Source organism: Poeciliopsis prolifica, unplaced genomic scaffold (genome assembly GCF_027474105.1).
Source record: "Poeciliopsis prolifica strain line A6 unplaced genomic scaffold, Auburn_PproV2 SCAFFOLD021, whole genome shotgun sequence".
In the NCBI taxonomy this organism is placed as follows: Eukaryota; Metazoa; Chordata; class Actinopteri; order Cyprinodontiformes; family Poeciliidae; genus Poeciliopsis; species Poeciliopsis prolifica.
This window is the reverse complement of record NW_026562396.1, coordinates 621,787-636,755: the sequence shown is the minus strand read 5'-3', so window position 1 is coordinate 636,755 and position 14,969 is coordinate 621,787. Positions and strand designations below refer to the sequence as shown.

The following is a 14,969-nucleotide window of genomic DNA, read 5'->3' as shown; positions in this document are numbered from 1 at the left end:
CTCCTTTAGGCAGTGGTACCCTTTTTGTTCTTTAATGTTTAAGTGTCTCAGGAAATTCGAACATCACCGTACATTATATAAACCACTGTTTTTTGTGATTCACTCCTCTGTTTTAAAATCATCTTTAATACCCATGCAAAAATCCCATTGATGAAAATTACAATTTGTTGAAGTCAAAGTCTTCCAGCCATAGATACAGATGTGTTCACAATGATTGTGCAAATGAAGCTTAGAACTGAAATATCTTTTATTTCAACACGGTGGCTAACCTGAAGAGAAATGGCACAACATTTTGTAGAGTGATGAAAGCAAAATTGCTCTGTTTGAGGCCACAGACGACCCCCAAACGCTGTGCAGGCATGGCGGCTTCGGCATCATGCTCGGGGGGATGTTTCTCAGACTATGATGTTATCAGTTTAAATGAACCAAAATTATTGTAGAGGTCACATTGTCCAATGCCAAAGAGAAAGCAACTGATGTGATTTGGAGTAGACTGTGTTTCATAATTCATTTACGTGTAACGAAGAACAAGCTATTTCAAGAGCTGTATGTTAAAGACATAGCTTTGAAACAGCTGTATTTTTGCCCGGAGGACTTTGACTGCATGCCTACCCATGTATCTCCATTTTTCATCAGCACCTTCGGAAGTGTTAAAATAACAAACTGTTCCTCCAGACTTTGCCTCAGGCACAGTTTGGCAGTGGGTTAACCAGAAAGTAATACAAACGGCTTCTGTAAATATAGCAAAATGTATTGCCAATGACTTTTAGGTTTTACCATAGTTCCAAGTGGTAGATGTAATAACATATTTGATTATAGCAGAAATGACCACATTTATTTTAGGACCTGTTCAATGTGATTAACAGTCAATGTCTGATCAAAAACAGCCCTTAACAGCAGGTATTGCTCATGTGTCTTCAATAATCACACTCATAACTCTTGTAAACATGCTTGGACAATAAATAGATGTTTTAAAGTAATCAGTTTTTATGATAAAATAATACACAAAACTTGAGGGAGAGGTTTAATATGTCTGGCTCATTTCCTCCTAGACCAGCTTCAGAAGGAACAATTAAAGTTAAAAGTTGATTATTTTTTTTGTATGCATTTTTAGGTCATAACTCTTGTCATTCTTCTAAAGGCTTTGGCTGTAGAACAACCTCCTACTAAGCATTTCTCTGCCTTTACACTTTCTTCCTCTAAGGATTTACAGTATGTCAGCAACAAATATATAGTTTTTGTTGTGTAATTGTAAAACGAGCAAAGACAGAGAAATCCTTATTGATTCCCTGGAACGATGCTAACTAGGTTGTCATTGAATACAGTGTTGCTCACCTTTTTCACTAGGACGGTGTAAGGAGTTTGTGTTGGTATCAGAGATTAGAGCTGCTGCTCAATGGCTCACCAGTTGTTAAGTGTGGTAAAAGGTACAGGGGAAAGTTAAATATATGAATATGTTGGTATTTCTTTTCCTTAATTCACTGCATGCTGTGGAGGCGAACAGTAGTCTGTAGCTAAGCTATCTATGCTGAATGGTTGATAATCTGACACAGTCTACTCATCTCTCTTGGAGAAAAACTGTTGCAAATAGGCACTCTTGTCTTTTTCTCTCTCTTATCTCTCTTTTTTTTTTGAAAACTTGACTTTATTATTTTTTTCTAGGCAGCACAGTGACTGCCACAGTCGCTCTTGTCTTCTACTGACTGCTGCTGAAAACATCACCGTCAAGCTAAGCAGGAACGAACCATTTAACGCAGTGCAAATATAGACGTGTGCTTTTTGGTCTAATTTTTACTGCTAAAAACAATTTTAAAAAACACACACAATAACAGTAATTGACAGGGCTCCGATTTTGTTTTTCAATTTTTGTAAAAAAATAATATATGTATATATATTATTTGTTTATTTTTTTGTGGGAAGGATCCCTGCAAACCAATATACTCTCATGAAAGTGACAGATCCAAGAATGATTTGGAGCATTGGATTTGTTTTCTTTAAAATTGTAATGGCTGAACTCAACCATTTGTCCATCCATCTATCTATCCATTTGTCAGTGAGTCGGTTCTTGTGGGATTGGTCTCCCATCACTGTGAAGAGTTGCCAATCCAATTACAATATCTACATCTTCCAAAAACACTGTTTTCCCTAAGTATTTTGTGAAAAACCTTTTGCCATAAACTCTTTGGATTTCCTTGGAAATTTTAGACTGATTAAAATCATGTCTTATTTAAAAGATCTAGAGATGCACAGATTACATAGTTTATCACTAACAATACTGTTTACTTTGTTCTAACTTTGAAGTGGACAGTATGTTGGCATCATACAGAACTGAAAAAGACACCATCTTTGAATGAGATGAATAAATAAACTTTTTTTTAAAATAGTAAATAAATGTATAAATTGACATCAAATAAGGGAAGTTTGAGAAATGTTGCCCAGGAACAATTAGACTATAGTCAATTTAGTGTCAAATGTTTTGAACAAAATAGTTCTAAGACTGTTCAGATGTCTTCCTTTTATGTCAAAAGTCCACAGTGGATGGTGTGAGTAGTAAAAAGAGTTATTTGCAAATCTTTTCTCTCTCTTTTGTCTCTTCACCTTAGCCATTCCAGGCAGACAGCCACCCACCCATAGTCTGGTTCTGCTAAAGTTTCCTCCTTGTTTGAAATAAGAGGGCGGCTTTTTTCCCTCTTCACTGTTGCCAAGCACCACACAAAAGGGAATTGTTGTGTTTTTCCTCTATCATATAGCAAGGTCCTGACCCTGCTATCTAAACTGCCCTGAGATGACTTATCTTACAAGTTGGTGCTATATAAATAAGATTGCATTGAATTAATTTTTATTAGCGCTCCCGACATCCATCGCAAGACCTAAGGTCAAGTCGTGTTGCAGAATGCCACTCTTCTCATTAAGCTGCCATATGAAATAATTAGAGAGTCAGACTTTGCTACACCACTGGTACCACTCTGCTCTAAAGTGTGCTACTTTATGTGAGCTGTTTCTCCCTGACTTGTCTGCTTTCAACTGCTGACCTTTATGTTTGCACTTCAGCATTTATGCAAATACTTCTAAATTGAAATGACATAACACTGCTGTAGTTAAGTTAATGTCAATATCACTTATTAGAGTTAAAACATAAACTGTTATAATACAGTGCACAAAAGAGATTGGGTCATACACAGTAAACAAGACATTAAATAGCAATGCTTTCTGCTTTCTCTTCCTGCGGCTGATAAGTTAATGTAGGCTTCATGTTGGAGCAAGAGGTTGTGATATAATAAGGGGTTCTGGATGCTCCTGTTGTAATACAGTAACTACATTAAAATAAGGCATCCTTCGTCCAAGTTAATTATGGCTGACATTTAAAAGAGGCCACTCCTGCTGAAGCAGGTGGGAGAACTGAGAGAGAGGAGTGGGCCTCTCTCTAATTGAGTTTACTGCTTGCTCCAATTCTGATTATGCTTTTGTTCTGTGGGGAGCAGATATGTGAAGTGCAGCTAAATGAGACTCTCAGTAGGGATATTGATACTGGTTTTGTTATTATGGCATTTGTATCTTTTCCTTTATTGCCAAGCGATTTGAAAGAATGCTGGGGATTTAAGTTGACCTGCATAGTAAATCCATATGTCTGCATCCGTGCGTTAAGTGCAGATCGCTGCCTGCAACAAAGTCAGTAAATTTAAAGGAAAATATTTTGTCATTGGTAAACGTTCGGTATAGATTGTTTCTTTTTTCTGTGTATTTTCTGAATACTTTTTACATTTTCTTTCAGGCTGGTTTTGTTAATTCAGATTTACATGACATTAGGCATCAATGACTTATGGTTGCAATTGCTTCCACATCTTCATGTAGCCTCAGACTACAGAATACTGATATCGAGACTCAATGGGGACCACGCCATCTGTTGCTGGACTCCATGCTCCTCTCTATAATCACAGATGCTTCTTGCTATGAAGATGTTTTATGATAGTATGGCCTAAAATCTTGTTCTCTCCTCATCCTCCACAGCTATGGCAGACTTCCATGTGCAGCCAGAGTCGGTGCATGCTGAAGAGTCTGGCGTGGCTCGATTCCAGTGCCAGATCCATGGTCTGCCAGAGCCGGTTATTAGCTGGGAAAAAGACAGACGCCCAGTGGACACTACAAATGAGAGGTTGGGCAGAGCATGGCCTGAGGTTGTCTTTCAAACAGTGTTACGTTTTACCAACGTCCTTCACCTGACATTATACTCTTTCTCTCATGTAGGTATACTCTGCTACCAACAGGTGTTCTGCAAATCACGGGCGTGCGTGAAGAGGACAGCGGAAAGTTCTGCTGTGTGGCACACAACAGTGCTGGAGTAAAACACAGTGCAGAGGCTCTCCTAACTGTTTCAGGTTTTTATTATCTGCAGACTTTTCTCTCACATGCTATGTTTTTCACCTTTCTCTGTGTACATTGTGTTAACGCATCACATAAAATTCTAGAGAAATGCATTGACATTTTAGCAGAGGTGAGAAAATGTGAAATAAAAACTTTGATAAGGTGCTGTAATTCAATACACATAAATATTAATGAAAAGTTCATGTTTTTCAGTAATTAAATTCACAAAGTACTTCCGTTCAGTACAGAGAGATTTCAAAACCTTGTTCTAAATATTCTAAATTATTCTTAATGAAGGTGATTTTTCCACCTACAAACAATAACTGCACCAGACCAATGAAAACATTTTTGATTAGGAAATGTGGGCTTGCTGAAAATTCTGCATTCAAATTTATTGTGACTGCATATTTAACAAAAGAGTAACTAAAACATACCAATTTCTACTCTTTTCTTCCAGGCTCTCAGTCGTCTGTTTACAAAGAGCCTAAGATTCTCGTCGGCCCGGAGAATCTTACCCTCACTGTTCACCAGACCGCCATCCTGGAGTGCGTTGCCACGGGATATCCTCGCCCCATTGTGTCTTGGAGCAGATTAGGTGAGAACAATACCTCATCAAAGCACAGGAAAGGCTGCAGAAGCAATACACTCTGCATGTTTTTATTTTGAGGAATTATCTGCTAAGATGAAGTACATTTAATTCAGCTGAACCGCAAGGGGCAACATCCTGGTGGGTTTGTTTATCCCTGGTTGCCCCGCTCCGTGTAACGCATATGTGTACACAGAATACATTTCAGACAGTAAATCTGTTGTGTATACACAAGGCAATGGGACTCAACATTAAGCCTCAGGGCTAAACATTATGCTTGACTCTGTACTGATAAACATGTGCTTCATCTCCTCATGAAGTTGAACCTCTCTTCGAAGCGCAGAAGAGCCTCTGAGTAATTGCACCGAGGTGCTGAGCCAGACACAATTAATTTCTCCTCCCCACATGTTTTTTTCACCCTTACTATCACTCAGTCTGTCTCAGCCAATTTTTCAGCCTCCTATCTGTTTTTTTTTTTACCTATTATCCCGTCTGATTTGCTATCCTAAATGTAAATTGCTGCCCCTCCCAAGAACTCAGCCGTAATCAGATTGACAGTATTGCCTTACGCAATGCTGCTAGAATGAAATGCTAACACGATGGGATTTGTGTGTATTAGATTATAGGAGGGAGACTCGGATAGGCTGCAACACAAACCTGATAGTTTCACATCAGTCACTCCTTAATGCTAGAGTTAGTTTGTTGCTATTCATTGAACAGCACCACCTGCTAGCTTGTGCTCTTTCTTTCCTGACACTAAATTAATTAGTAGTTGGCAGAGGGAAGGTAATTAAGTGAAGCAAAGGGAAGGGGAAAAGGAATACATGCAGTGCAAATAAAACAAAAATGCTTCTCTTGAGACAAAGGTCCAATGAATCGTTAGATCTTTCTGTACTTAGGTGATACAAATCAATAAAGCAGACTTTCTCAAATCCAGACTACAGTCAGGAAGTTAACAGTGTAGAAATTATGTACGGATGAGCAGAATTGGACACATAACATTTGGGAAAATTGTAACTGTAACCACAAAGCAGTATCGGCAAAACTATTCAACCAGAGGATTTTTGACACAAAGAGGAAACACTCCCAACATTTGCTTGCTGTTTCTTTAAACTCCTCTCTCAGCACAGATGCTCAGCAGGCATGACTTGAGTTTACAGAAGTCATTTTGAACCCCATGTGTGGCGAGTCTGCACTGCAAGGATGATTTTCCCTGGCTGCATCTACTTATTCACAATAGGGTTAAAGAATATGGTTATGGTAAAACATTTGGTCTTGCCTACAAGTAATTTGAACATACAGTTTGAGAACTACAACAGAGCAATCCCATTTTAGCATGTCATTTTTTTCACCTATATTGACGCAAAACATAATGAAGAGCACATTGACTCTCCGACTCCTTCTTGTTCACGTGCCCAGCACGGCGCCAATCAGCAAGCCTTGCCGCTTGGCCTTTTAATACATCAGATCATACAGGCTGCAGAAGAAAGTCATCGATGGGATTAGAATGCTCCCTTGGCCTCACAGCTAATATCAGAGGTAGATTGAAGTCATTGTCGGGCCTGGCACTGCAGATAGGGAGCATGGGGAAAGTGTGAGCTTATCGCGTAATTGCAGTGAGAGCAGAAAGAGAAGGTAGCTATGGCTTGTGTGAGGAAATAGAAGATTACAAGTGTGCTCCTATAGTTTCTTGTCCCAAAGTGGCATCTGAAATATTTTCATTGGTAAAAATGGAAGCATTTTCAGTAGAAAATTTAATCTAGAGCAACCTCAGACAATATCAAAGTAATATATAAATCTGCACACGTTCCACTTAAAAAATGGCATAAAAACATAACCTTATAAATACACGTAGATCTTTACTTGTCAAACAGATTTTAAGTTGTCACAATAGTGGAAGGTGAAAGGACAATGGCACAGAAATCTTCGTAAAGTAAGAGGTTTAATATTATTTTTTCTGACTTACAAAGAACTCAAGGAGCAGCACAAAGGAACCAGAATCTAGGAATTAAGGATTTACATGAGGAGAATCCAGTGCAAACACTGAGATGTGTTTATACACCCACAAAGGTGTAACCATCAACAGACAAGGGACAACTGCAGGTGTAGGAAGCTGAACACCAATAAAAGCTCAAATGCACAAAAATTCAAAACAAAACTAAATACAAAGAGGTGAGCTGAAAAGACTAGATCTAAATAAAGTGAATAACAAGGAAATAATAACATAAAACCCAGGTAAAACCAAAACCCAAATACTCCTGAATTGTGGTACAAATAGGACTTTGTCCTGCAGTGGTTCAAAAGTAACCATGAAAAAATTAACAAGTGGAAACCGCTGCACTCAGAGATCAAATAAAAACTGACCTTCCTCCTTGCATCTGTTGCATCAGCGCTATCTCCACATTTTAATGCTGCGCCTCACTCGCTGTGAAGGCTGCATCCTTGAGGGACAGAAATAGCACTTTCACTGTCAGCTGGTGGTTGTATTCTTGCATTTTGTTTCGTTCTTGCTCATGCTTTTAAACCTTCTCTAATCCTCACACACATACACACACTCCTCATAATCCCTGACACTACATGAAGGTAGAGATGAGTAACACCTGCCCTGCATAGTGCCTTCCCGTCTTTGTAAACTGCTCTCCTTTATCTACCATCTCTGATCAGATGGCCGACCCATCGGAGTGGAGGGAATTCAGGTGCTTGGAACAGGAAACCTGATGATCTCAGATGTTGGTGTGCAGCACTCTGGCGTTTATGTTTGTGCTGCGAACAAACCGGGGACACGCGTTCGCAGGACAGCTCAAGGACGACTAGTAGTCCAAGGTGAGTTCTCGATAAAAAGGGTTTTCCATTTTAGCTATTGCTGTTTTTTACATATGGCCAGGTATAGCTGAGGTCACAGAATACCATACAGCTCAGAATCAAGCTGCATGATTACCATAGCATTAGCAGAGTCTTTTCTGCCTTGAGCTGAGGCAGTGCCTCAACCATGATAAACGGGAAACCTATGTGACAAGTGTGCTTCATGTAGGTGTTCTTTAATTTAAATTCTGAGCTAGTGGGTGGCTTCAATCTCGCATACTTATGGTTTTTGCATAACTCTACCCCAAAGGAAAAAAATGCAAGAACATTTTAAATTAATGAGCTCCCAAAGTACAGCAGAAGTTGCCATTTGGTTTTTTGGGTGTTCCCAAGTCATCTAGGATGAATTTCTGAATTTCAGAAGCTAAAAAATAAAAACTACTGAGCAACTTCAATGGAGCTAAATTACTCAAAAGGTCAGGATCTTTAGTAATGGCAGAGCAAAAAATGATAAATTACCTGGGTAATTGTTTAGCATCATCCATCAATCCATTAACATTAACTAACAAGGGCTTAGTCGGTAATCACATCTCCAGAATGGCATGAACAAGTCACTTCTCTAAATTATACTGCAAAGCTAATCACTCAAAGAATAAATGGAGATCAGAGCAACTTTTAATAGTGTTAGCCATTAAATGAGAGCATTCTATCAAAAGCAGAGTAATAAATTTATGGAGGTAAGTCTGATTACATCTTTTATGGCAAATGGCTTTTTATAAATAGTGAGAGCAAAGACTGCTTTTCATTTGTAGGCGCAGAAAGTGCCGTGACACCGGCTGATTACAAATTAGACTCAAAGGCTTGGAATGGATGCAGTTCAGAGAGAAAAATGTGGATTCTATAAACATAAGAATAACATTTTTTAAAAACACATTTTATTTTTTAAAAGCATTAAAGATTTTTGTTACTGCCAATGCCAAGAAAGAAAAAACTAAAATTCTTCTCCTTATGCAACCTATTATTATTTTTCCCTTAAAATGTCTTTTACAATCTCCAAAAGAATGGTAATCTATTTTTCTAAATATGAGCCACATATGCTGTCAAATTACTCATAAATTGTAATATTTTATCAATTTAAAGAGCCATGTAGTTAGATTTCAAATCAAAAACATGTTTTTCTCTATGGCTCTTGAAACAAGCCAGACAATATCTGCCTTTAGCAGCCATTAATATTCCTATTAATAGCTTTGTGAATGATTACAGAAAGAACATTTCTCGGTATTATAATTTCTGTGTAGTTTGGTGATGAAGTGTATAATAGGATCTATTTTTCTCATTCTTAATATCATGCTGTCCTTTTTCTTTCTTTTATTGTTTTATTTCTGTTCAATGTCGAGGGCTGCCGTCTCATTGCATTGCATCTAACACAGTGACAGCAAAGACATTTTTTGTTCAATCCCTTTTCACTCTGCAACAAGGCCATCTTTACGTGACACTGTTACTATACGCTGTGAAAAACACAACTACACTGGAACTGTATAGATATGTCTGAGCTTGCTTTTAAATTGTCACACAAAAAAACTTGAAACATTTTAAAATCCTTAAGCCTTCTGCCCTGACCTGTTTATGTACCTGAAGATTTTGTTTAGTAGCATCCCTGTGTGTGTTAGTTGTTCACATCACTGAAGACTGTGCCTTGAAAGTGTAAGAGGTAGAAGAAGGATGGTGGCCCTGTTTATTAATTGTCACCAAGAAGGAAACAGCCAGCCTCTACCTTGCTCACAAATTGATCAAATAGGCCACACTTTGCTTCAGCCCATCGTGGTATTGATCCTAATCAATAATTCATTTCATCAGCCTGTCAACTCTAAGGCACTCTTTGGCCTAGCTGGGGACAGCATCTGAAAGCCATAGATGTTGATTATCTGTCAGTTTCTTTGGTTTTTGTCATTGATTTGTGAAAACAAAGCGGTTCTGTTAACTTCAGAAAAATGTGTCTTTGCCATGATTTAATATGAGACAACAATGCTTACTGGAAGTCCTTGAGGAATTAGACAATTAATTTGTGGAAATAAGCCACTTAACAATAATTATCCATTTATAACACAAGTTCACTAGTAAAAAAAATAAATAAAAATCTAACTAGAGTAATGCAGACAAGGTTAATAGTAAAATCATCACATATCAAGAAATAGACATCTTGAGAAATTTTATCAGGATAAATTTTTAGGTACAAAAACAGACTCAAAGAGTCAAACTTTTGGGATCAGCAGTGAAAAGCAGGATCAAGATAAATGACTTGTGCAGATGATTTGACCCACACCTTTAGAGGTGCAAATCAATATCATCTGGTGCTCCTGGTGATCTCTGCCTTCGTGTTTGTCAGCTTTAAAAATAAAAATAAAAACTGCAAGGGAGAAAACAAACAGACACTTTAAGGCTTGGATGCAAAGAGATAAATGAAAGAAACATCTTACGCTCTCAGCTTTCTTCTTTATTTCACTGCCCAGAGGCACATTTGCTTTTTCATTGGAGGAGTGGAAAAGCATCAGATAATGTTTGGTGTGAGAGGGTAGGAACAAGAATAAAGGCTGAACAGCAGGGAGCAAAACCAAAGAGGAGCTTGAAACAATCTGGACAAAAAAACAAGATACTAGGAAAACAATAATAACTAAAACCATATTAAATACATTAATATATATATGAAATTCTTTTGTTCCTTTTCTATACTTTTGTTGTTGTCAATATGTCATTTGATGCCAAATGTTGATGTAACTATTCCCTTGGCTTACTGCTCCTTTATTGCAAAAGTTTATTGAAAGAGATGCTTCTTCATAAAGCTGAACTGGCAGAGTTGTTTATGTACTCACCAACATAGATAGTTAAATACTCTGAGTCAGTTATATGGGTTTATGCATTATAGTTTTGAGTTTGAACATAGTCTGCATTTCCAAAACATCTCATTAGCATCCCAATAAATAGACCTAATTTTACACTGTGTTTCAAATTATTATGCAAATTGGATTTAAGCATCATAAAGATGACATATTTTGTTGTGCTATTAAATGTATAGGTGGTTTTATGTGTCAGGGCTCTTTGAATCACTATAATTAATTTGAGAGAGCTGGTTGATTTGTTTGTCTGGTGAGCTCAATTAAAGGAAATCTATTTAAGAAGGATGTTCCACATTATTAAGCACACCACAGGTTACAAGCAATATGGAAAAGAGAAAGAATCTCTCTGCTGATGGAAACCATCAGTTAGTTTAGTGTCGTATGACAACATATGAATATTAGATGCTTAACATTAGATATTTAATGAAAACTGAAACGTTATCATTGTACTGTGAAGAGATTTGTGGCTGATTCAGAACAAAGATGGGTTTGTACAGATAAAGGCATAATGAGGAAAGTGTCTGTTAGACAAATTAATCAGATTAAGAGAGCAGCGTCAAAAATCCCCTTACAAAGCAGAAATCAGTTATCTGAAGCTGTTGGAACCTCAAGGTGGAGGAACCTACTAAAATTATACTGACCATTTGCAATGATCATTTGCATTGATCATTTAAGTAAATCTGAGAAAATATCAATTGGATAATAATTTGGAGCTCGGGGTATTGTGATTTTTCTTTTAGAATTTGATAGAAAAGAACAAGCATGTTGAATGATTTCCTGCCAGCAAAACACTATAGAGCGGAATTCATTAAAATTATATATTTTTTAAGTAAACAGCAAGTTAAAAATTTCAAGACTAATTGATAAAAATGAACAGATCTAAAACCTTATCAACATGGAGTTATTAGATTGTAGTTTTGGAGTTTGTTTTTTAAGGCTTTTTATGGCACAAGTGTTGTTTGTTTTGCTTGTCTGTTTGTTTTTGACAATGTAGGAGAGAGAAAAAGGGGCAGAGTGAAAAGAACAGTCTTTGTCTCTGGGGATTTACTTTACTCACTAACGTAAGAGAAAATTCAATATTTTTGTTTTTTTTTTTGGCCAATTTGTTTGTTACAGAACTTTGAGCACAACCACAGCAGGAAGCATTGTTGATCCCTGTTTGTTTTTACTAAGGTACATTGCAATCATGGTAGTAAAAGCAAGATGCACAACAGTCATGAAAATGCCGAAAGCAGAAAAAAATCCAAAAAATGTTCTCCATTCTTTACGTAATGATGTGTATAACTATCCATCTGCACTTACATTTCCCTTTAAACCCAGAGCTTCTGGGCTGTGTGAAGACTCACACTGGGAGTTCATTTGAATATTTATTCATGTACATTGATATACTAGCGAGTACCAGGGTAAATGTTTTGTTTTTTTTCTGTGCCAGCAGTTCTTCCAGACTAATTTGGCTGTCATTCCTGTCCCCGGTTTACAACTGTTGTAACTTCTGCAAAATATGTCATGTTGTAAACTTGGCTTGTCATGGCCATTTTTATTATTTCCCGACCCCAGTGAGACTTAACTCTAGCCCCAAGCTACTCATATGATCTAATAGGACCAAAGACACACAGGAAAAACCTTGTTAGATCAGTCAGAGAAATTGTTAGCCAGCAGTGTCCATACGTCTGCATAAAACCACTAAGATATGAAAAAGCACTTTAATATTATTACATTATCCTGTCAGCAGTGGGGTATAAACCTTAAACATACCCATTTGAAAAAGATGTGTATTTGTTTTCATCCCTGGCCAGGTTTTTATCACAAAGTAACCTAGTTATTAGCCAAAGGCAGCTATAGATTTAAACTGTTCCAGCTATAATTGAAAATAGTTGTGTAGATTCAACTTTATTAGGTAGACCTTTACTTGTATTGCGTTGCACTGAGCCGATGTAGATATGAGGGCTGCATTTCCAAAATAAAAAAATAAAATAAGGTGAAAGTGGAGAGACAATTGCAGTCATGTTGCTCGTTTTTCAAATCTATTATCCTCCGATTTTAACAAGCTTGTGTGATTTGCATCCTCAGTTTTCTGTTATTTGCTGACAGCAGTGGCAGTCTGTGTGGTCCTTTACTGTCTCAAACCATCTGCTTCAAGGTCCAACGTTTAGCAATGGCATTCCACATACTGGTTGTAACAAATGGTTATTTGAGCTACTGTTAATTTACCGCAAACCGCCCATTCTCCTCTGACCCCTTTAGCCCATATGTCTCCAACACAGACTTTATATCTAAAGTTGCCTTCATTTCTTCCTTTATCATATATCTTATCAAGCTGTCACAACAGATTCAAATTTAAGCTATTAATTTGGATAAACCGCTAAACAAAGTAAATAAAATTATGAGTTAGCCACGCATATTAACACAAATGTAATAGAACGTAGGAGGATGCTTTATGAGCAACATTTTGTTGAAAGATATAGCTTTTTTTAAAAAATACTAATAAAAAGAAGAAGCTGTTGGATCTCTGATCAAACTAAGCAGTTGATTCACAAATGTATAATTAGCATAATGTTCTCTGTGTTCATTCATGCATAAATAATGAGGTTTAATAAATCTTTGATATGATTGAACAGACTGAGGGCTGCAGGAGACAACAGAAATACATAAACATTAAAACGAATTAAATGAAACAAAATTTTAATTTAGTATGTAAATAACTGAAAAAATAGATTAGTAGTAGCAGAATAATTTAAAGCCTGTATTTAAAACAAATTAGAAATGTGGTGAAGCAGGTTTTACTCTTTTGTTTACCTCCCTCCAGTCCTTTTATTTACCTATTAGAGCATCGATCCTTTGTCTTTCCTTATCAAGGTAATTGAACCTTGCTTGAATTATAGATTTAAGGCAGTGTTTACACCTCAGTCCTATACCCTAGCCACTTATATTTTTTCTCACACCTATTCTCTCTTCCATTAGTATCTTGACACCTCAGGACCGAGTTTTTAAAATCGTAATATTTTAAGTATCTGGCAGGTTCGCATCCCACCGATGCGTAGGGTCGAAGGAGCGATGTTGTCTGACTACGTTCTCTGTTTCTCTTTCAGCTCCAGCAGAGTTTGTTCAGCCTCCGCAGTCCATCGCTCGACCGGTTGGCACCACGGCGATCTTCACCTGCCAAGTGCAGGGTGAGCCTGAGCCGCAGCTCACCTGGCTGAAGAACGGGCAGGTTCTGGAGCCAGGGGGGCATGTTAAACTCAGGAACAACAACAGGTACAAGAATATTCCTCTCTGCATTTATGGGTCTATTAGAGCAAAATATTTTATGTAAAAAGAAAAGGTTGAGTTCTTTACTGAGAAAAACATTCCAATAATTTGATTAAAATCAAATATTTCTTATAGAATCGCGTGAACAGCTTTCAACTTGACGAATCTCAAGGTTTATGCCTAAGTGAGGAGTGTTCAAGGCTCCATCTGGATACTGCTATGGTTACAGAGTACCAACTGCACAGGATTGGAAAAAACTAAACAGGCTGTGCAATTAATTGATTTCTTCTTTTGTGATATCCACTTTGTGCTCCAGGGTCAGAGGAGAGTTGGAGCCTCTCCCATTTCTCACTTATGGAGAAGGGATGTATACAAGCTTAAAGATAATTAGGTGGATAATATTTTATGGTAAAAAAGTAAATGAAGAAAAACAATAACAATCAGTACTATCCAGTACCAGACTCCAATCCATACTGAAATATATACCAGCATATGACTTTTGTAGTTAAATTTAAGCCACTTTTTAGATGTTTATGAGAAAATTATGCATTTTAGGATGATTTACAATTCTGAATTGACCTTAGTGAACAGTTTACCCGTGCGGGTGTTGGATCAATTTGTCTCTGTTTTGGTCCTGTTGTACTGGACTTGTTGCACCCCATCTGCTTACTGCAATGACAAGCTCCGTCCCCATCTAACCCACAGTGAAGTTAGGAAATCTGGAATTCGATAAATGCCTGCGAGATATTTTTAAATATGTTGTTTCTGATTTAGTGGACAAATGTTCCCTGTCTTACTGCTTTTACACATGCAATTTGTATCTTTTTATGTGTGCATTGTTTTCATTCTTCCCCTCATCCTCTTGTGACATGATTAGAAGCTGAATATGGGTCAAAAACCCATTTTAAAACGAGCTTTTGACGCAAGATGTTTTCATAGATGAAGGCACATCCAAAGTTCAATTTTCCCAGTTGACCCTGGCCACAGTTATCCAAGTACATCATTATTTTTCATGAAAGAAGAATGAAGTAAATGTATTGAATGAATATGCTGGAGAAGAAAAAAAAATCAATGCT

General features: G+C 37.3%; 1 protein-coding gene across 1 annotated transcript in view; it reads left to right on the top strand.

The window, feature by feature from the left end:
- igdcc3 (immunoglobulin superfamily, DCC subclass, member 3) overlaps positions 1–14,969 on the top strand; it is a 60,700-nt gene that overhangs the window by 30,106 nt on the left and 15,625 nt on the right. The window contains exons 3-7 of the mRNA XM_055045163.1: positions 4,009–4,153; positions 4,246–4,376; positions 4,820–4,957; positions 7,613–7,771; positions 13,734–13,899. Of these exons, the coding sequence (XP_054901138.1) occupies positions 4,009–4,153; positions 4,246–4,376; positions 4,820–4,957; positions 7,613–7,771; positions 13,734–13,899 (739 nt within the window). The remainder of the gene's footprint in view (positions 1–4,008; positions 4,154–4,245; positions 4,377–4,819; positions 4,958–7,612; positions 7,772–13,733; positions 13,900–14,969) is intronic.